At 43.8% G+C, this 22,044-nt stretch overlaps 1 protein-coding gene across 11 annotated transcripts in view; it reads right to left on the bottom strand.

Moving 5' to 3' along the window:
• TCF7L2 (transcription factor 7 like 2) overlaps positions 1-21,603 on the bottom strand; it is a 171,143-nt gene extending 149,540 nt beyond the window's left edge. For 6 of the 11 annotated variants that reach the window (XM_085229743.1, XM_085229733.1, XM_085229734.1 and 3 more), the window contains exons 1-3: positions 20,754-21,601; positions 20,404-20,470; positions 20,113-20,237 (exon numbers count right to left, since the gene is read on the bottom strand). In XM_085229743.1, the coding sequence (XP_085085869.1) occupies positions 20,113-20,237; positions 20,404-20,470; positions 20,754-20,942 (381 nt within the window). In that variant the 5' untranslated portion in view covers positions 20,943-21,601. Of the gene's footprint in view, positions 1-20,112; positions 20,238-20,403; positions 20,471-20,753 lie in introns of all 11 variants that reach the window. The other 5 variants (XM_085229742.1, XM_085229744.1, XM_085229736.1 and 2 more) reach the window with 3 other exon arrangements.
• Positions 21,604-22,044: the final 441 nt, after the last annotated feature.

The following is a 22,044-nucleotide window of genomic DNA, read 5'->3' as shown; positions in this document are numbered from 1 at the left end:
GCAAATCACTTGTAGTCAGGAAATCTCTCTCAGTGATCGCTCCAAATAAGAAATAGATATTTATAAGTCACACACAGCCCACTCCCCTCAGCACAAGGCTTAAGAGAGCAGAAATAAGAGCCACACAGCGCACTAATAGTCAGAATAGCTGCAAAGGCAAACAAGGACCATGCCTACACACCCCAGGAAGGCAGGCTCCAATAGCCCCAGGAAGAACCCCACCAGCATCCATGTAGCAATGAAGACAAGTGGAAAGATTCTGAATGCTTTATATATCCCTCTCCTACAAAACTGGGAGCTGTTTCCAGGTCATAATCCCTCAAAAGAAGAGACTTCCTACTCTTTCACTGAGTAGGCTCGACTCCAGCCCTGGTGTACAGGTGTCAAGTTGATGTTCTGGCACAAAAGGAGACCAGTGCAATTCCGGTGACAATGCAGCCAAAAGTAGTCTACTCAGTGAGCACCTCTAAGTGGGTTTTTTGTTGTTGTTGTTTTTTTTTTTTTTTTTTTTTTTTTTTTTTTTTTTTTTTTTTTTTTTAAGCTTACTAAGTCACATCTATCACTAGCAGCCAGCTCAAAGCCAAGCAGAATTATACATCTTTGGGCTTCTATATCCCAGCTCATTCCATCAGTTTCTGTTACAAATTAATTTCCTTAACTGGAAATTTGACTCAGAAGCTGATTAAACAAAGCTCACCTACTTCCTAGTTCAGATCCTTATTAATGGTTCTCACGGACCTGCCATGCCTGCTGGCTCCTGGCTGTTGAAGGGCACACAGCACCTTGGCAAGAAGATGGATCCGAAAAAACATCCAGTTTCTTGGAGCAGTCAGAGCCCTGACTGAGAGCTGTATGGCTTGTGATGACAACCCTGCTGAGACTGGACTCCCCAGGAAGAGCAGAGGGTGCTGGACCAACCAAAGACCACCACAGTTTTTACATTTTACCACCATGCACCTAACAGGCCACCACTTGACTCATGAGGCAGGGTCCCCAAGAAGCAACTTTTCCAGCATGGATGGACCCAATCCAGAGGCATAGATCATGTTCATACCCCAGTGCAAAGTCTCTGGCTAAGAGCTGACCAGGTTCAGCAGCAAAGGCAGCCCCATTTTCAGACAAAAGAGAGAAAGGCTAGTATACATCGGCCCTCTTTAAAATAATAACAATTTTAAAAAAGATAATTTGTTGAAAAACCTTTCACTGGAGTTGTTCTTGTTTTTGCTTTTTATTTCCATTCATCAAGACCAGGATGTGACCCAAGCTCGTGGAGCAGCCCTGAGGAAAGGTAATTAGTCTCACTCAAGAGATGCCAAAAAATTTAGCTGAGCATCCATAATCACCCTGAAATGTTATCTATGAGCAAAGCTTAATAGGTTTATCATTTATTTCTCAATTAAGTGGTGCTTAAGTTGACCAGAGAATGGATTCCTACTGTATATTGATTAGGCTTTATAATGTGTTTTTATTGCAAGTCGGACTGCAGTCAAGAACATCAACTTCTTCTCCCTGCCAAGTGAGGTGTCCACTTGGACAGGCTGATGTTCCTTATTTGCACCTCTCCTAGTAGTTCAGTTCTTCTGCTAAATGCTTTTAACACAATGAATGCACTCCTAAGGCTATTTCTAAAATTACTAGATACAGGCCTATTAAACATTCATTTAGACTAAAGACAACAAATTTAAATCACAAAACAAGTGAGCACGAAGTGACATACTGTGACCAAAACTAAACAAAGATGAGTAGTTCATCAATGAATTATTTTCCAGCCTTTAGTTCACGTCATCCAATCCCACTCTCCATGCTCACAAAGTCTCCCACAAATCAATAGTAAGTCTCACTGATTACAATTGGAACAGGATTACAACCTTTTCTCCCTCCAGGTCAAAAGGTGCAATGAATACAAACTAAGTATTTTCAGAGACCACTTCATGATCGTATTTATGCCATATGGGCAGTTATGATTATTCCATGGAATAATGTTCATTTATTTCAACAACAATCTGACAAACTAAATTTATGCTGCACCTTTGGCCTCCTTGCTTGAACTCTGCTCAGCAATGTCTCTCAGCTGGGACTACTTCTATTACACAAAACCTCCAAACAACTTTAAAACCACCAGTGTTTCTTGGATGTTGTTTTGTTTAAATCTACGACAAAAGAGTATTTCCTTGCTCTCCACTCTTCCATCCTCCTCCCCATCTCCTCTTCCCCCTTAAGCTGTTGGTCAAAGAAAATCAGGGACTTGAAGTTAAGCTGTTGCAAGCTCTCCCTGAGCATTGGGATTCTGAGGAATTATCAGCATTGGCCCAAAAATCTGCATTCTAACACATATAGAGAGAAGTCATTTGCTGTTAGGCGCAGCAAAGTACTTGAGAAAATCCACAGCTACCTCCATTCTCTCAGCATCCTCAGACGGGTTCGACTAACCTTCTAGGAATGTCACTTTACCAAAGTTAATTAAGTTACAGACATTCTCACACTGTAATCGTACTACAGCTTCAAAATCAGTTCAGAATTGATGTGTTTTTGTATTTTATGCCAGTAGCAAACACATTAATGGTTCTTCTGTATTTCCAAGAAGGAAAAAAAGCATAGAGATCCATATTTTAAGTATATATGTACACATATATGCATGTGCATGCACACACAAACACCTTCGCCATAAGCAGAAAGACTGGTTGTCTAAAGGTGTTATAAATGCCCTTCAGAGCTCATTTAGTCCAGCCTGCACAATCTCACCAGTGAATTTGCTACTTGTAAATACTCCAAATTTATGCCAATAAAATCTTCTTAGCAACCAGACAGCCTATATATATCTATGCATGGAGCCATTAACATCCATTCATGGTTTGTTATTCTTGTGAAACATCAGTAGGGAAAAGGAGGGAGAAGAGAGAAAGTCCAGATCATGCATCCCTACAAAGGACACTGAACACTCAGTATGCTGGAAAGTAGAAGCTCACACCCTGTTAATGAGATACAGCAGCTCAGCACCACTTTTCCTCGTTTCAAAACTGAAAGCATGGCAGAGACTTGAACATCGAGGAGCAGAGATAAATGTAGAAACCAGTGTCGTGTCATGCTCTCATAAAAGGCCTGGATACACCTACAGAGTCTTCCTTATGACTGTCATATAAACATTACACTGGGGCTGTGTACAGGAGATTAAATCGGAGGGAAGGAAAGCTTTGCATGTGTCATGCTACAAAGGTTATTTTAGGATCAGCATAGAAGCTGAGTAGTGTGTGGCAGCTGATTAAGTTACCACAGAATATTTAAGTATCATAGGCCCTCATTGGGATCTTCATAAAGAACTGCATCCGCACTGTGACTTGAGCTTGAGATTTGCCCTGCAGAGCAGTTTGCTTCCACAGGTCCATATTGACCCTTCCTGGACATGAACCTCCCCTAGAATAGGATGCATTCAGGGCAAACTTTTTGGTTGACAGGCTGACATTCATACAAGGAACAATGTCACAGAGCACACCCAAGAAGCGAGCAGGATATTTCCAGGAAGGACCTCCCTGCTGCATCATGAACCAGTGAATCATTATGAGCACAGAGTACTTGGGGAAAGTGGGCATGCCAGTATCACACGTATCACACGATGGCCACGTCATCACCTGAGTTGTGTTAACCCTCCAGACAGCACAAAGCCACAGTCTTGCTATCATTGTGCATCACACCAGTTTCAGAAGAAACTTGGCCACTACTTTTAAAGTTTCAGCTCCCACTGGGTAATACCTGAATGACAATTCTGCAGCTGATGAAAGGCTGTGGAGGAGTACAGCCCAGTTTTTCATGGATTCAGAGGAATCTATATGCATGGAATTCTATTCGCCCATAGGAACATCAGTGTTCACAACTATTGACCACACTGTTCTGGCTATAGATCATGGAGTAATTCCACGCATATTGCCTTTAAATCATCTGCTACCAGGTGACTTACAGGAAACAACAAACACAGGGTGACTACTGAGCAGAGCACCTAACAGCAGTACTGTTCTCTTGTACAGACAGGCAAGACCTCCCCTAAAAAAGGATCCTTCTAAATGCCAGGAAAAGAAATCAGATGCTTGATTGTCAAATGCTGCAATTGCCTCAAATTTGTAGGGGAAGGGTATATACATTTAGTAAGTACGTGTATCTATACATAGACATAAAACAACAAGTATTAAGAGTTTCTCTGTCAAACTCTTCCAGATTTGTGCATCAAACTCCACGTTCACAATCAGATCCATTTAAGTATTTTCGAGGCTTACACAGTGTTTCAGTGATACTTACGTGAAATTCACAAATATTTACTGAAGCTTTTAAAGAGAGCTTTATGATAAAAATGAACAGTTCCCTTGAAAAGTAGCTAATTTTATCTTAATGAGTTTGTAGCTGTTAAGACATCTAAAAATCACTAACAAAAGTCAGTTTCTTTTTAGCTCAGAGGGAGCTCTCTCTCACTTTCAACAGTTCCATGATTTTGATATCCATCCATCACACAGATGAGTTCATTTGTTTAAAATCACATACTTCAGCACTTGGGTGAACTTCTCTGTTCATCAAATTCTGCACATATAGAAGTACAAATGAAATCTGGGATTTAGTTTGGGTGGCAGTGCTTCTTCAAGCATTCAAAGAACACCAGATGTCAACTGCTCTCTGGCTTTGTCATCTAATAGGACATCCGTTCTTGGCTTTTTTCAGTATGGTAGGATCTTTCATCATGCAGCCACATTCAGCTGCCTTTGGTCTTGAACCCAAGGTAGAATCAGTTAATTCTCTGTCAGAATTAACTGCAGACAAGGTTCCAGGTGCTGCCCACCTTACCCAATCTTTCTCCTGATAAAGGAGTGACTTTTATACCTTAATAGAAAGGAATTATTTAGTTGAACAAAGGGGGGGCAGGGGGGTGGTGTGAGGGGAGTTTCCAGATAATTTCAGTATATTTTACTTTATACAGCTGTTATCAACAAACCAAATACAACATGTACTGCATATATTGACTGTACACAGCATGGGACAGGCTGAATGATACAAATTACCAAGAAGTCAGGTAGATAGTACTACTAATACAGTAACCAAACAATAGTAACTGATGCAAACAAACCATTGCAATCTATATTGGTAAACAAAGTAAACAAAGAAAATTATAACCAAGTCTCTTAGTTGAGAGAGTATGCTCTAATTCCAAAAAAAATCAATAATTATCCTTCAAAAATAATTTCCGCCTTCTACTTGGATAATAAAGTCTTTCACCCGTAAGGTTTTGTTTGTTTCAATGAAATTCATGTAACTTCAAAGACAAGGAACCACCCTACCCACTAACTTCACCACCTGCCAGAAGAAAGTTCACCCTAACAGCATGCAATTCAGAAAGTTAATGTACTTCAAGTTTTAAGAGAAATCACTGCTTACTATCTTAGTAGAACTACACTCCTACACTACAACATTACGCTACCCAGCAAAAGAGAAAAGTATGCGTCTCCCATGAACCAAAACTATGAAACCTATGAAAGATTACTTTTAGCAACCTTCTGGGACAGCCTCAAATCAGTGATAAATACTTCTTTCTGTAATTCCGAATTAATGTTTAATATAAGACTCCAATCATTTCCCCAGAATAAGCCAATTTTCCAACTTGGAAGATTACCAGCCTTCCTCTACACATCTATACACATAATTATACAAGTACATAAGCAAGATGGGGAACTACTTATTTCTCCATTGATCAAACAGTTCCATACCTGAGACTTCTGTCATGCTACTCAGCTGAGTAATTACTCATTGAAAAAGAACAGCAAGTAACTTCTGAACAATTTCACAGGCAATGGCCTTTTCCTCCCCTCCTACTTAAATGCCAAATACCAAACCTATTTGTAGCAGTCAAGATTGGTTCTAACAGCCGAAACACTGAAAGGATACACATTCAGATCAGTTTATCTAACCACTAATAATTATTGCTATTTATTATTCTGTCACACACCAAATGCACAGGGTGCTTAAGACAACTGAAAGTTTGCATCCTTATCTGGAGGAATTCCCATAAGTAGGGAAGAAACAGAAGATGAAACTACAGGAGAAACTGATCCCAACTGACAGTCACTTGTGACAGCAGGGATGTGGACTTTGGCTTTCATTCTGCTTGTACTTCATTTACCCTTTACTGGAATTACCCCAAAGGAAAATGACCCATTGCTAGTTATTCACGAAGTTACACAAAGCTGTAAATCTGTGTATCAGCACAATGAGGAGAAAAACAAACAAACAGGAGACATGCTACAAATTCCTGGATTTGATCCTCTTGACTTTTACAAATGTTCTTACAATCTTAAGAGGGTTACTCTGGTAGCACAAGATAGCAGGTCACCTTTGGAGGCTACACACACATTCAGCTTCAGAGAAAAATAAATCAGGACAGTCTAACAGCCCAACTCCCTTGGTTTTGCTCCTGCCAGACAGAGCATAATCATGTGAAGGCACACCTAATGCAACTTCCTGATAGTATCATGATGCAATTGGGGTTATTGACGGTTGGCACCTCAAATCAGCATTGTGCCCCAGTACCTCAGTCCCATGCAGATGATCAGGTTTAGGTGTGACCAATATGAAGGTAAATAGTGTGCAAGAAGATCATTTCCAACCAGGCTCATGCAGCTATACCTCAGAAAGTGACTCCACGAAAGTGGTATGAGGGCGAGGTAGAGAGGAAAGAGGAGTGTAATGTTTATTTCCCTTTAACTTTCCATTTCATATGCACTCAGTACCACATCTGAACATGTTCAGACATTTCTTCCCCTCCCCAGCTACCCTTCTTCCAAATACTTGTCCTACAAATTATATCTGGGATCTGAAAATTAAGCTGAATACTCTCCTTCTTTTTCTGATGCACACAGAGTAATAATGAGACTTTGCAATCCAAATTCTGCACTTGTGTACACCTGCATTAACCCCATTGTCCTCAAATTATTCCCTTAACAATGGCTGTGGGTTTGTACAGGTGTTGAACAAGCCCTGTAATTGGAATTTAACAAACAATTCTGACAGCAGGAGGAATAAAAGAAAGATAGAATTCAACTCGCTCCTTGTGGCATTAGCTAACATGTTCAAGTAGCAGTAAAAATAAAAACAAATGTAAAAGGTATTTAGGGGAATGCAGATGCTGACAGGCATTTCATGACATTTCCAAAAACTGCAGTTTTTCTCCTTAGATCCACGAACCCAGAGTAGTAGCAAGGACACTAAGTGAAAAATTTTTGCGTCTCATTCACACCATCTTTCCAGTGTTCCCTGCAGTTGTCTTCCTGCTTCACTGAGTGTTTTGTCTCCAAAACAAACTATGTTGGCTCCTCTTAGGGATCACAGCTTCAGGCCTGAATCCTACAAGCCCAGCTGCTCAGCTACCATTGAGTTGTGGTGGGCAGCTCTCAGAAGGCCAAGGTGGACAAGAGCCCACCTCAGGACCCAGAGGTACCTATTCCATCAGCACCCAGGAAGAGAAGAATCTCAAAACCATTACTGCCACATTCAGAAACCATCCCACCAGGAAGCAGAAGAGCAAGATGACTCTAGGCAGGATAGCAAGCTTGAGGGAATATCACCCAGCAGCAGGAAGGCATTGACTGTTCTGTATCACACCACCTGCACTAACCTCAACAGCTATTTGTTCCAGCAACTTGTGCTTCCTAACTACATATAACATATACAGCTGTAAAAGAAGAAAAAAAAAAAAAGCTTTCTGCTGTTCTCATATGTTATTGCTCATGGTCATGCCCAAAGCTTGGCTCCCTCAGCCCTCTCTCCATGAATCAAGCAGCAGCCAGGACAAGGGCTGGAGATGTACTCAGGTTTTGTTGCTATGGATAACTTGGACATAACAGTTTGAAAGGAAAGGTTATCCGGCTGGCAAATGAAAGAGATCAGTGACTTTATTAGGGCCAGCAATTTCTCCTTAGTGATGCAGAATTACTACAGAGCATTCATTACTGAAGAGAAGCCAGTTACTGACAAATTACCAAACTGAGAAATTAATTAGTAGCTGAGAACATAATGCACAAGGGATAGAACTGAGAAAGCCATGTCCAAGAGAGGTCCATAATTTACAACAAGTACATTCTAATCAACAATTAGTCCTGGTACAATTAGTACCACAGTGGATACTCCTTTCAGGATGACAGACATCACAACTGGTCTGCAAATCATCAGTGGTTGAGACAAAATAGCATCATCTTTAAAAAAATAAAAAATAAAAAAATGGAGACATTGTTCAACGTGACCACGACATTGTCCAACACACAGACTTGACTCTATGTTCCAGTCCCGCCATTACTGCCAGTAAAACAGTTCCACCCTACTCCTCCTCATGCCTCCAAGAAGGGCTCCGGGTATTCAGAAAAGCCTTCCCTGCCCCCATACTATACTCACAGAGAACACAGATCAACTAGGGGAATGTCTGCCCTGAAGAAGAGCTTGGTGTAATTTGCTGAATGTAAGTGGGCATTTCTACAACACAAACTCAAAGACAAGCAATTTTTTTTCCAGAGTTTTTCATGCTAAGGGCCAAACCTATGAAAAATGTAACTGATTTTTTTTGCTAAAATATGACGTATCTGACCAAATTCATCATCTTCCAGGGGAAAACTAACTGAAGGGGGAAGTGAAGAAAGAATCTGCATACAGGTTCTGCACATGATCTCAGAGTTGCATCTTTCACATCAATGAATAGTATTTGTTAGCTTCAACTGCTTGTACCACAAGCAGCAAGACCTGTTTTCCTCTGGTCCATTTTCAGGAACACGTGCAAACCTCTCTCTTATTATTTAGATACAGTGTAGTGGTTAACAAAGGGCAGAAATGCAACGTTGGCTAAACAATTAAGTAAAACAGCCACAGTCACTGCCTCCAAAACTTTACAAAAGAGATGCTACGTTACTTCAGGAACAACAAATAAAAGGCAACAACTGAACCTGAACATCTTGTTAAATAGACATCAAAATGACCAACTTTGCATTCAGTATGACTGTAGGAAAAGAAAAAAAAAAAAAAAAAAATCAAGATGCTTTATATTTTCTTTTCTTTAAAGGTAAACCCTTGTCACATTTTCTTCCTCCAGTGAGAACACCCACACTGCTAACTGGCTCAGTTGCTACCATATTCCTCTGTATAGCACCTGATCAAGAGAAGCCCAGAGGCCTCCGGACACTTCTACAGTGCACGTGGTAATGACTGTGATTTTTACAGTTTTACTTGGCTTGTTCACAAGACCCAGTCTTATGTAATCTGTGGGCCTGATCCTTCTCCTAATAAGAGCAATGGCAAATCTCCAGCTGATTCAGTAGTTCTGGACAGACCTTGCAGGAGCCAGAGGATAAACTTTAAGGGCCCAAGCCTCATTCATTCACTGTTCTTGCTTCTACAAGTAATCCTATTAAAAATAATGGGAACGCTCCTAAGAGTCAAAGATGCAGGACTGAGAAAGAAAGAAGAAAAACAGAGAAGCAGACTGAGAAATATTTGGGGTTCCCTCTCCGGCACAACACAAGCATGTTTCCAAAAGCATCGTCTTATTTCTATGCACTGAATTAGAATACAGATAGAAAATACATGAATAAAAAAAGGCAGAATGTCTGAAAACGTCATTCGAGGCAGTCAGAGGAAACGCGAGTCCTTGTTCTTTTAAAACAAGGGCAATTTAGCGATGAAAGGCTGAAAATGTGGCCACACACACACTCTCCTTCATATACACATACATACACAGAGGCAGTTCATCAGAAGTGAATCACAGAGAGAAAGATGAATTTGAACCCTTTATCCCCTGTCCTTTATAAAGGCTGCCACTCAGTAAACGGAGATTGCTCTAATTACTGTGACAATTCTGCACCCCGTTCAAACAACTTTTGTGTTCTGGACAGGTTTCTCCGCGAGTTTGAAATTCTTGGCCTGAGAACCACTCTTGTCTAAAAGAGGTTTCTCGTTGCAAGCACAGAATGCAACACTAACAAGTTGTCCCTCTTTTCAGCTCCTTTCATTCTCCTCTTTTCCAATTGCCTGATTCAGAGCTTAATGGAAACTTGTCAAGGCTTTTCTTCCCACAAACCCTGTAGAGCCCCAAGGCAATCTGCACACAGAGAAACCACAGGAATCTCATATTGTCAATTAAAATTGAATAGACACCTGATAACTTGACTATACATTCACAAATAATATACATCACATGCATATACACAGATGTGCACACGCAACCCACAGATAACTGCAGTATGGACACACCAGCAGCACCTCAGTGTACCCTGCTCCTTTTACAACACAGGTTCTAGTTTTCAGACTTGCATTTCATAAACAAAATTCCATGAAAGTACTTTCACATATTATAGTTGAGCAACTGATTTCAATGAAAAATAAACTTACTACATATAGCAGGCATTTGGCCTTTAACAACCCTGGGGATTGTAAAGGTATTTAGCTGCTACCCAGGCAAAATAAGCTCTATGGATATTCTTTACACAGCGGTTTTGCAACCAGTACAGAAGTCAGGTTTGTGACTAGCTCCTGTAGAGATTTTTTTTTTTTCTTCAAATGGACACATACATGTTTTAATCTACATTTCATGGTGGAGTTTCAGAACTAAAAAAAAAAGCCCATAGGGGAATATAACAGGGATCAGAAGTAAACTGAGGCAATCAGCTAAAAATACTGCTAATAAAAATCTCAAAACCTTGACTTCCAGGCAGAGAACTATAATCTGTAACTCCTTTCAAAGGGAAAAAAAAATCTACTCGCCAGTGTCTCGGAGAAAACAAAGGTAGAAACATTGATTGCAGTCTTATTCTTCTGATGCGTTCAGTCAAGGTCACACTTTCTCCTGGATTCTTTAATATTAGCAAACATTTATAATAGCATCATTTCTATAGCAGTCTGTTGAGCCTGGGTGCAATCAATGCAGCATCTATGCACTGTGTTCCAGACCTCGCCTATGTCAGAACAGCGGTCCTGGTTTTATAAATCTCTTAAATCTAATTAAACCAATGCAAACCTCTTACTGTGTATGCTCTCAAACCAGTTCACTGGTTTAACCAAGTTAAAATTATTCAGGCTAGAGTTTAAAGTATTTCCAAGAGAACCTTTATTAAATATTTGCATCAGTTAAAAACAGAAATCAATGTAGTGACTTGTCTCTAAGAATAGAAAAGCCTATAGCCTCAAACTCTTCCACATAATTATTTAAGGAGTCGCTGACTCCAGTAGGACTTAGGATGTGCTCAGAGGTAACCCCCCACCTTTTCTTGCTCTATTTTTCCTTTTCCTAAAATAAGATCATTTGTTTCCATTGTATCAACATCTAAGAATTTCTCATATTCCCCAGAAAGCCCTTTTGCAGTATTTTCAGTTCAGTATTTTCTAAATATTCCTTCCCACACTCTCCTTTCTGTTTTTTTTTTTTGCTTGTTTGTTTTGTTTTTTTAATTTTGTGGGTTTTGTTGTTGCTGCTGGGTTGCTTTTTTTTTATTATTTATTTTTTTTATTTATTTATTTTAAATCTCAGCTGTAGCACTTCCACTTGTGAATTAAAAAGCCAAGCCAGATTTTGTTGTATACAGCTCCTTTCTTACCACAGATACTCCTCAGAGCCCCACAGAGCTGCAAGGTAGATGCTGCTAGCACACAATTATATATTCATACTTGGTAGCCATTAAGCATGCAATTGTACTTCCCACGGAGCCTAGGGCATTAAAACCTGTTCTGCCAAGAGGGGAAAACAGTTAGTCAAAACTAACTGTATAGTAGGACTAACAAAATGGTTATGAGACCTTTAACATCAGAGTCCCTCCTGAATTCAGCTTCCTTCCTGGCCAAAATCTGCTGGACTCCAGCACCCACAGCCCCCACGTCATCTCCCTCCTTGCACTTCCTTCAGCAAGCAGCAGAAGCATTTCAAACACAAATACATTCTCTGCTCACCAAAGACTACTTGTCTCCTATAATTTCTATCATTTCACTGTCATCATTTTTCTTTGCTGAAACCAGCAGCTTATGAGTCAGAGAACAATCATTAACTTTTACAACTTCCATACAAATCCACCTACTCACATTAGAAAAGCAGTATTGACATGCAACACAGCCTCAGACCAAATCCTGATCCTGCCAGGATGCTCTGCACTTCTGTGGGAAAGTCAGATACTGCAGGAGCTCATTTAAGAAAGTACCATCGGAAACACAACTTTTTTTTCCAAGAGCAAAAAAATACCGCAGAAGAAGCAATCAATGCGACGTTTAGTTTAGTTTGGCTTTTTCAATACCTTCATCCACTTTTGAATAAGTTGGCCATTGGTTCAAGACACTCGGGGCCTGATCCAAAGCCTGTCGTTATTAATAGAAGGCTTTTTTCCACTGACTTCAATGGACCTTGGACCAAGCCCAAGGAAGACAAGATTTCACAGCAGTTAGAGTGACACACATTCTCCACATTCAAAAAAAAAAACAACAATACACAGCATTTACAATGTTAATCTGTATAGTGTAGTTTTGTTTATAGGTTTGGAGTTTTGTTGTGATTTTTTTCCACCCCCCCTTGAAATAGGCTCTAGACTGTCAGATTAAAACACCAAAGATTCTCCAAAGCTGGAAGGACTTATGGGCACATACAGAACGCCACGATGGGAGACAGAATAGTCCCAGCATTTCCCCCTGCTCAAATATAAAGCATCCTCTACCACTACATTTCTCATAAGTTTCTGCACCCACACTTTAAAGTTCCCCATCATTATACACTCCTCCAGGAAAGGCTACAACCTTACTCATAGTGAATTAATTTGTATTAATATGGCTATCACGTGCACTTCCATATGAAACCCATTGTTCTGCAGCATTAAGAGAAACCTCACCAAGTGAAGTAATGTGGTACCTTTATATTTAAAGAAATTTAAAATAAATACATTCCAAAAAAAATTACTAATATCTTTAGTACACCATAATTGGCACAGCAGAAACCCAGTTATCTTCTCAGTAAGTATTTATAGCATCACCCTTCCCCGTTCATTCTGCATTTTCTTAGAGAATCTGCTGTACCCTACATCTGCAATTCATTGACTTTACAATTTACCACATGTTGAGATGGAGAGGTCTCAGCTCCATTTGAATCACTGCACAAATATGCAAGTGATTTATCGTTTTAAAACTGAAGACTGCAGAAGAACGACTCCACTTTTCCTGAACATTACTCCTTCTGGCAGACCATGAACAATTACAGTTCGTACTAATTAAGCTCTGTAAATGTGCTGTGCCCTGCTAATGCCTACCAGGCCTCAAATTTAGTTTCATGAAGCCAAACTTCAGCCAGCAACTTAACTCATTCGGCACTGCCCAGCTGCCCGCGTGTGACCCCTCAAGAACACGGATCAAGGCTGCAGACTGTCTAACACAAAGGAGGGATCGTGGGCAGGACCTGGCAGGAGCAGGACAGCAGCAGGACAGCACAGCTGCTGATAACCTGCTGCACAGGCCCCGCATGGCCCCAGCCCCACACCTCGGTGGTATGGGATTCAGATCTGTCCCCAGGGGCTAATAACTCACAGCATTCCATTGATTAGGAAAATGCATAAAGCCTTCAACAAAACTGTACATTTACTCATGGAAGGGCCACATTGACAGCCTCCTTTTTTCCTCCCCTTCCCAGCCAGGCTTTACACAACCAGCAGAAGAAAAACATATGGGCAAAGGAGCACAGCTTTCCACCACACACATAACAGCACATTTTTCTTAAATTAGCATCCAAGTGCAACAGTAACCTACAGGGAGATTGCAGGAAACTGCAGGAGGGATTAAAGCCAGGAGTAATACCTGGGCACACCCAGGTAGCAGCATGGCACAGGCCACAGTGCCAGGCCCAGCACCCACGCCAAGGCAGCAGAGCAGATCTCAGGCTGCATGAGCAACGCCCTACTTCTCCCTGAACCCCACATTCCCCTGACACTGAGGAATCAAGTCCCAAGACCCAAAGTTCCCCTCCAAACACTCGAACACCAGCATGCCCCTCATCCCACAAGTTTCTAGGATTTCTCTTGGCACTCCCATGTTCTTCTTTTGTCTACCACTCTCCAGTGCCCTCTGTGACTGCTGCTCCCCAGAGCCCCCAGCGCACCCCATCCACCCCTCACCTCTCCCTCTAGCAGGGTGCAAAGCTTTCCCAAGTGTTCTGCCCTTCCACTGAGCACATCACTACACACCTTCCCCTCATGCGGGCAGAGAGCCCCCATTTTACACAAGCACACCCACCAAGTCATCACCACACACAAAATAACTCCAAAACGTGCATTCCCAGCCATCCACCTCTTGTATCAAACCTCACAGGATTATTATCTTTTTCTTCCCCCTCTCACTGGTACATGAGAAAATTAAAGGACATTTCCAGGTGTCATCTTTCTTTAAATGTTTGCTCGTGTCGGTATCTAGGAAATACTGTCCAATGCTGCTCAGATCTGCCAAGGGCTGCACTGGCTTCTCCTGCTGCAGGCAGAGCTCAGCCCCTCTGGCACTGCAAGCGTTAATTATAAACTTCAGAACCCACGTAAAAGCACAAACATAAACCAGCGCTTGGGAGGAGGAGCACAAAATTCTGCGCTTTTGGATGGGGAGAGACAGGATTTCCAGCTCTCCCCACCCCCAAGAACCACACTCCATCTCTCATTGCTTATAATTAGTGAAAGAAATTTGACCCACTGCCAGTGTCTGTGGACCTTGGATATTATAAGGCCAGCGTGGCGTCAAATATCTTAACATTCATAAGTGTTATAGGCTGTAAATAAACCCCGTGGATTTATGACCCTGCGGTGCCTGCCAGCAAACGACTGTGGCACATTTCTTTCAGCAGACCTGTCGAGGTGCAAGTTTGCCTTTGGTTGTAAAATTAACCATTTCCTTCACAAATGTGCCCAATTAGAAGTCAAAGCTGAAGGCTTAGGTACACATTTGCGAAGAGGCAGAGCTGAGCGGGTGCGGGGCTTGGGATTTCTCCCCACACCTCCCCAGCGCCCCAGGCAGGAGTTCCCACAGCAGCTTCGAGGTGGGAGCCGGGGATCCGGTTTCACCTAAAACCCCAGGAAAAAAAATAGAAAAATAATAAGAAAGAAAAAAAGAGAGAGAGGAGGGAGAGAAAAAAGAAACCCATCACTTTCCTATTTTGCCTTGCCTACTGCAAGTGCTGCTTTTGGGCTGCCCTGGAGGGGGGAGCAGACTCCCCCCCCCAAGCCTCGCCTGCAGCAGGATCCGCTCCCTTCCCCCAGTATAATGTCATCGACTTCCTGTGCAGGAGAACATTTGCTAAATCCAGGTTGTCTCATGCTTAACTGCCAATAATCCAACTTCCACATAACTCCCAGACAGCTGGGGAAAGGTCCTCAGAGTTTTTAGTCATGGTACAGAAACACACGTCCACACAAAAAATCTGCAGCTGTCCTTTTTCTCTACACTACTTTTTTTTTTTTTTTTTTTTTTTTTTTTTTTTTAAACCTGCATTTGGGGCCCGGTCTTGAAAGTCTGACAAATTTAAAACATTTCTACCTACATTCTGGTTTACAAGCCTCAATGAAAGCTGTGACATATCCCCCTCCCTGCCTCCAGCTGACAAATCAGCACATATTTGCTTGAACAAAAAAAAGTGAAGAGGAAGGAGGAGGGAAAGAAAAATAAACAAATAAAATACACTCAAAATCATCAATTCATGTATGAATGCATTCAAAAAAAGCCAGGAAAGGTGTCTACTGTATTTTTTTTTTTTTCCAGTATAGATCAGCCACTGCTGCAGCTATTAAAATTGTTTGATTTCCAAGGCAAATATTATTTTTAATGAAGTGCAGTCCTGCAATTATCCGGTACGCTCCAGTAACAGTGCTGCATTATATTGTTTTGCAAGGTCCCAGAAACATGAAACTTTTCTCTAACTAATTTTCATAGCCCCCTAAAGAGAAGCTGGTGGACTCAGAAATGCAATGTTTGCTCCAGAAAGAAATGCCATCAGAAAAAAAAATAATAATAATTAAAAAAAGATAAAAAGAAAAGGAAGAGAATTCAAAATAACTCAGATTCCTTACTGGAAATAAGTTAACAGATCCAATCTGTTTGCCATTGTATAGCAGCTATGCTAATGCTATAGCAGTGATTCAGCAATCTACCTAATTAAGCATGAGGAAAGTTTCTTTATGGAGGTTCCGTTTGATTTATACTGCAGGATCATCGGTTCTTATTTAATAGCTTGTTTTGTACAAGTCCAGAAACTTTATAAAAGCACATCTATTCAATAAAAAAAATAAAAGTGAATAATGCAGTCTCCATTGAATAGCTATGTATCATAAAGTACTAAAGTGCTGACATATTAAGTTGTACCTACATTATTAAATGAGTTGGTGGATGTTAATACTATAATCCATACTGCAGACATTAAACCTCAACCATAAAGATTAGCAAAGAATTAATATTGTCGCATCGAGACTGAAATCTTAACGCGCCAGCCATAAATATTTCTGAAGGAGATGAAAAACAATTAGCATAAATACCAAAGAAGGGCAAGAACACCTGTTCTTTTTCAGTGCGATAAGCATTTTATTGTTCTCTATTTAAAATGTAATGACCTGTGTAATTACAGTAATATTACATTGTATTGCAAGGGCTTGGAATGTCACACTTTGAAAAGTGTTGTCAAAACAATTGGAAGGAGGAAAAAAAAGGGACCACCATTAACCCTTCGCACTCCCGGGTCTGCTGCTTTTGTGTCAGGAAGGATTATGTTGTTTCATTCAGCAGATAAAGGAAAACATCCATTTTTCAAAGCAGTTAAAGGAAAAAGTTTCTTCCCGGACCTATGCTGTGAGTGGGGGGCTGCTCTCCCCTACAGCCATTCCAAACTCGCACACTTCAGGACCAAACACAAGCTCACTCCTACAGCCTCACTTAGCAAGCACCAGTTTGGGGGAAAGGAAGATGCAACAGCACCAGTAAAAATGAGACCTCAGCCAGCAGGGCTTTCTCAAGTCACAACGCATCTATTTGCTCACGAAACCTATTAACCAAGATCTACATGTAGCATCGATATGAAATAAACTACTTTTTCATTTCCAGCTCCAAAACAAAAACAATGTCCTTTATTATCCCTACCAGGCAGCTCCCCCGGATCCTCTGCAAGCATAGGTATGAAACTGCATTCTCGGATGCATTACTTCATTAGTATGTGACCAGACCTCTACACAGCACACAGCTATTCTTACAAGCAATGCACAGCGTTCTGTCAGAAGCAACATTAACATGCAAAAAGAAATCTTTGGCTTCTAAAATTATTCTTATCGAGCTTTTATAAAGAGTGTTCAGCAACTGAAGCATTATTCTTTAGATAATATATTATTCATCCGAAGCAGATTTTATGATACTCCACACATTCATGTAACAGTAAAGCAGGAATCGCTGCCCAGTTGTTGAACAGACAATTACAGAAACACTGACAAAAAATAAAAATAAAATAAAATAAACAGTGATCCCACTACACACAACACCACCATCCCAGAAAAAGGAAAAAGTCAGTAGGAAAAAATAAAGCAACAAAAAACCACACCCACAAATCTTTAAGGTTCTACGCAACAGCAGAGGGAAAGGAAAAGCAGTTCTGTCACATAGCTGCATCACCTCGACCTTGCATGTCCTAAACCTCAGAAAGGGCTTCTGGAAAAACTACATCATTAAAAATAAAATTTAAAACGGCACTGAGTTATCTATACATTTTCAACACGTATTAAAAAAATAGAAATAAACAATAAAGAGCATGATCTAATTTATCTGGAATAGGAAGCTGTGCAGCAGAGAGCCAGCATCCACTAACAGCAGTGTGACAGCAGCTGCCATCCCGCTCGGTCCTTGTAACATCCTGCTCTCAGGACTCAATTAATAACTTTAATTTTTCCAGGCTATAATTAAGTTGTCGGCAAACAAACAAACACGCAGAATGTGAAAGAATAAGGTTAGGAAGACATGAGGAGGTTGCCAGAGAAAAAACTGCCTACAGAGTGTGGAAATCTCCTTCAGATCCCATCTGATAACGGAAGAAGGCCACCTGCCACATCAACACCAGGCAGCGTGGCATCCCCTGGGCAGCACCTCCGACTCCCACTAATGCCACATTCCTATGGAGGCCTTTTTAGCTGTGGGGAGCAAGTGGAGGAATAGAGGGTAACTGCGAGGGAACCCTGGTTTGCACGCAGAGGGAGAGAGGGTCTGGGAAATGCAGTGATTAAAAGGAAAATGAAGAACTGTGTCTGTTGTAAGAGAGACGCTTAAGGAAAGGGAAGAGGAGCTGTTCTTCCTATAACCTGTGCTTGAGAGAGGGGAATGCCTTTCAGGCAAAAAGGAACAAGAAAGGAACACAATGTTGCCACTTTGTAACCAAGTGACTCGTTCCAAAGTCATTTGTATCAAAGATTGTTTGATGGTCTGGATCCCTGCGCTGCGAGGGTTTGAGGTTCATCCCCATCACCCGCACACATAGGAGTGACCGTATTCAAAAGAAGAAACGTGCGTCCAGCCCTGACCTCCCCTCCCGGCCATCGCACTGCCAACTGCAGTGCCCCTCCACCACCGCACAGCCCCGCACAGCTGGGGGGCACAGCACAGCCCCGCACAGCCCCGCAGTGCCGCCCCGCTGACGTTCCACCGGATGGAAACACGGCTGACCCGATGTTAATATTTTAATGCTGTAAAACACTTGTAGATCCGATACGCTGAAGCTGCCCAAGACCTCAGTCATTAGTGTGGCTACAACATCTCTGGAACAGTGGATCTATTATTGTAAATTGCTATCTCGTGTTACCGCAAGGAAAAAAAAAAAAAAAAAAAAAAAAAAGTGTATAAACACACATGGGGACTGTGGGGACTGAGAAGCGCCCAGAAGGAACAAAACGACACAGTAAGTCCATCGACAGTATTTTGTACCCCGCTAGATTTCATCGCTTTAGCTAAGAATTAAGCCACCACCGCCAAGAAGGGACGGAACGGGAAGGGGATGGGACGGCAGCGCTGCCCCGGGCAGGCGGAGCGCAGCGCTGAACCCGGGCCCCGCTGCAGCCCCCGGAGTTCCGCGGGACGGCAGGAGCGGGGCTCAACCCGGCGCCGCTCACACGCAGGGGCGGGCTCACCCTGCCCTCGGGATTAAATACAAAAAACAATTCGGGAGAAAAAAAAATAGGAAGGAAAAAAAAAAAAGAAAAAGAAAGCTCAACAAGAAGAGGACGCTTTCAGCACAACGCGTGTTGCCATCACGCCTGCAGCAGGAATTTCGCTCGACTCGCTTCGATTTTGCTGTTACAGTTCGCAAAGAGGCGATCCCTGACTCCGGCTCCGGCCCTCCCCTCCCGCCCGGGCCCAGGTGCGGTGCGGTGCGAGGCCGGGCCTGCCGCGCTCTCAGCTCCCGGAGCGGCTCCGCGCTGCGCTGCGGGCCTCGGGGCGGGAGGAGGGCGGCGGGGCCGGGAGGGGCAGCAGGGCAAGGGGCCGGCCGAAGGCAGGAGAGGGTTAAGGGGGAGGAAAGGGGAGGGGGAGCCGGAGCCGGGCCGGCGGCGCGGAGGAGGGCAGGGGCTGGCGGGGCAGCGGCCGCTCCCCGCTTAGCGAGGGGGAGAGGGGCATGAAAACAAATATAGTAATTGTTAGGGAGAAAAAAATAAAACTTCCCGATTCTGCGGGTTTGGTTTTTTTTTTCTTGCTTCGTTCCTACTTTACTTTTGAAGACGCTTTCCTTTTTGTTGCTTTTTTCCCCCTCTTGTTTTCCCCCCTCCTCCCTCCTCTTAACCCCACATCGGAGGGCTCCAACAAACAGCCCGTAAAACTGAAAGTAAAAAACAAATCGAAAAGGAAAAAAAAAAATAAAATAAAAAAGAACTAAAATAAAATAAAAACCAGGAAAGGAGCGAAGGAGAGAAGCAACATGGCGAAGTGTAAACAAACCCCCTCCCGCCGCCGCCCGCCGAGTTCGCAAAGTTTGCGGCGCGGGGGAGGGGGCGGTGGGGCCGGGGCCGAGCGGGGGCAGCGGGGAGCGCGGCGCTGAGTGGGGGGGAGATGAGGAAAGAAAAGGCACAAAAAAAAGGCACTCACCGTCCTCGCCGTCGGAGAGAGAGATCCGTTGGGCAGATACGGGCTGCTGAGGTCGGGGATCATTATAAAGGGATAACCCGGGTATGGTGGGCCCTTAAACAACCCTCCATCTTGCCTCTTCGCAGCTAACATGGCGGGGGAGACACGAGAGGAGAGGGGGAAGGAAGGGGGCAACAGAGGGGAGGGCGAGAAGGGATGGAGGGGAAAGGAAAAAGTTTTTTTTAGCGAAGTGTCCCGCAGTGGGGAGCGGGCGGAGGGGCTGCGGGCCGGGCCGGGCCGGGCCGTACTCACCTTCCTCCAAACTTTCCCGGGATTTATCTCTGAAAGTTTCGGAGCGAGGCGGGGGCCGCCGCTCCGCCTGGGAGAGGGCCGGGGTCGGCGTGGGGAGAGCGGGGAGGGGGTGTTTTGGTAGGGGTGGTGTGTGTGTGTGGGGGGGGGGAAAGGTGTGGGGTGAAGGTGGAAGAAAGGGAAGGGGGAAGAGGGGAAGGACAAAACAGGAGAAAACAGAACAAAACAGAAGGCATCGTTACAAGTTGGTGCCGCGGAGGAAAGTTGGGCGCCGGAGGGAGCGGGACCCGGCGGCCCCGGCCCCGCTGCGGCCCACGCCCGCCGCCCGCACGGCCCCGCGGGGTTCCCCGTACCTCCGAGTCCGAGGAGCTGTTTTGATTCGTTTCTGATTCATTGACGAGAGACGATTTGACATCAGCTAAATCCCTCTCGGCCGAGGAGTTCTCGGAGATCTTCTCCTCCTGCTCCCCTTCGTCTTTGAAAGAGATCAGTTCATCGTTGGCGCCCAGGTCGTCCCCTCCACCGCCGTTCAGCTGCGGCATTTTCCTCCTGCCTCACCCCACCAGCAGCAATTTTGCAAAAAGGGGAAGGGGGAAAAAAGGAGAAAAAAAAAAAAAAGGAGGGGAACGGGGAAGGGGGAAAAAAGGAAAAAGAACAGGGGAGGGGGGGGGGGAAAGTTTGCACCAAAAAAAGAAGAGTCCAAGGTGAAAGTTTCTTTTTTTTCCCCTTCTCTTTCCTCCTGGGGAGGGGAAAAGAGGGAGGAGGAGGGGAGGGAAACGTCTCTCCTTTGCTCCTTTGCACCAGTGACTTTGGGCTTCTTCCTTCCCTTCTTCTGGATTTTCTCTTTCTTTCTTCCCGGAGCTGCTCACGGCGCGCACCCGCACTCGCGAAAAATTAATAATAATCAAAAATATAGAGCCGGGGGGAGGGGTGGGGGGAGGGGGGGAAGGGGTCGTAGGGGGGAAAAAAAATAATGCACCAAACAAACCAAAGAAGTCAGCTGTAACGGGGGGGCAGCGCCGCCGATATTGGGAGCCTGTGCCGCTCGGGTTTGAGTGAGTTGAAGTTGGACTGAGAGCTTTTCAGTTCAAAGGCGGCGCTGATTGACAGCTCGAAAAAGGGGGATCGAAATCCGGAGGAACGGAGAAGTCTGGGATCCGGGATTATTGACAGGGAGCGAGCAGCACACCAGGCACTTAATGAGATGCAGGAGGGGGCGGGGGCTCCCAGTGACGTCTGCATAAATAAACAGCTCTGGGGCCGGGAGGGGGAGGAGGAGGGTGGGGGAGGCAGAGCTAACAATGATCCTTTGGGGCACGGAGCGGGAGGGCGAGGGGCGGGGAAAAAAAAAAAAATTACATTAAATTAAGAATAAAAATTGCGCCGGGCTGGAGGTGGGGACGAAGAGGCAGAAGTGCCCTCGGCTGCGCGCTGGGCGAGAGCGAACTTTTCCGCGGCCGACGCTGCGGACCGCGATCGGCTCTATGGGCGCATCGCACAGCGGGGTGCGGGTCCACCGAGGGTGGGCGGCCCCGGCATCAGCATCGCAGGGTTGGGGAGGAGGGGAGGGGGGGGCTTCGTAATCCTCGTTGGGGGTAAGAAACTCCGTGCGTGACAAACCCCCTAACGTGGTCAGAGCCCTTT

The sequence above is a fragment of the Meleagris gallopavo genome, chromosome 8, assembly GCF_905368555.1.
Source record: "Meleagris gallopavo chromosome 8, MGAL_WU_HG_1.1, whole genome shotgun sequence".
NCBI lineage: Eukaryota > Metazoa > Chordata > Aves > Galliformes > Phasianidae > Meleagris > Meleagris gallopavo.
The sequence above is the reverse complement of the archived record's forward strand: the minus strand, read 5'-3'. Positions and strand labels throughout refer to the sequence as shown.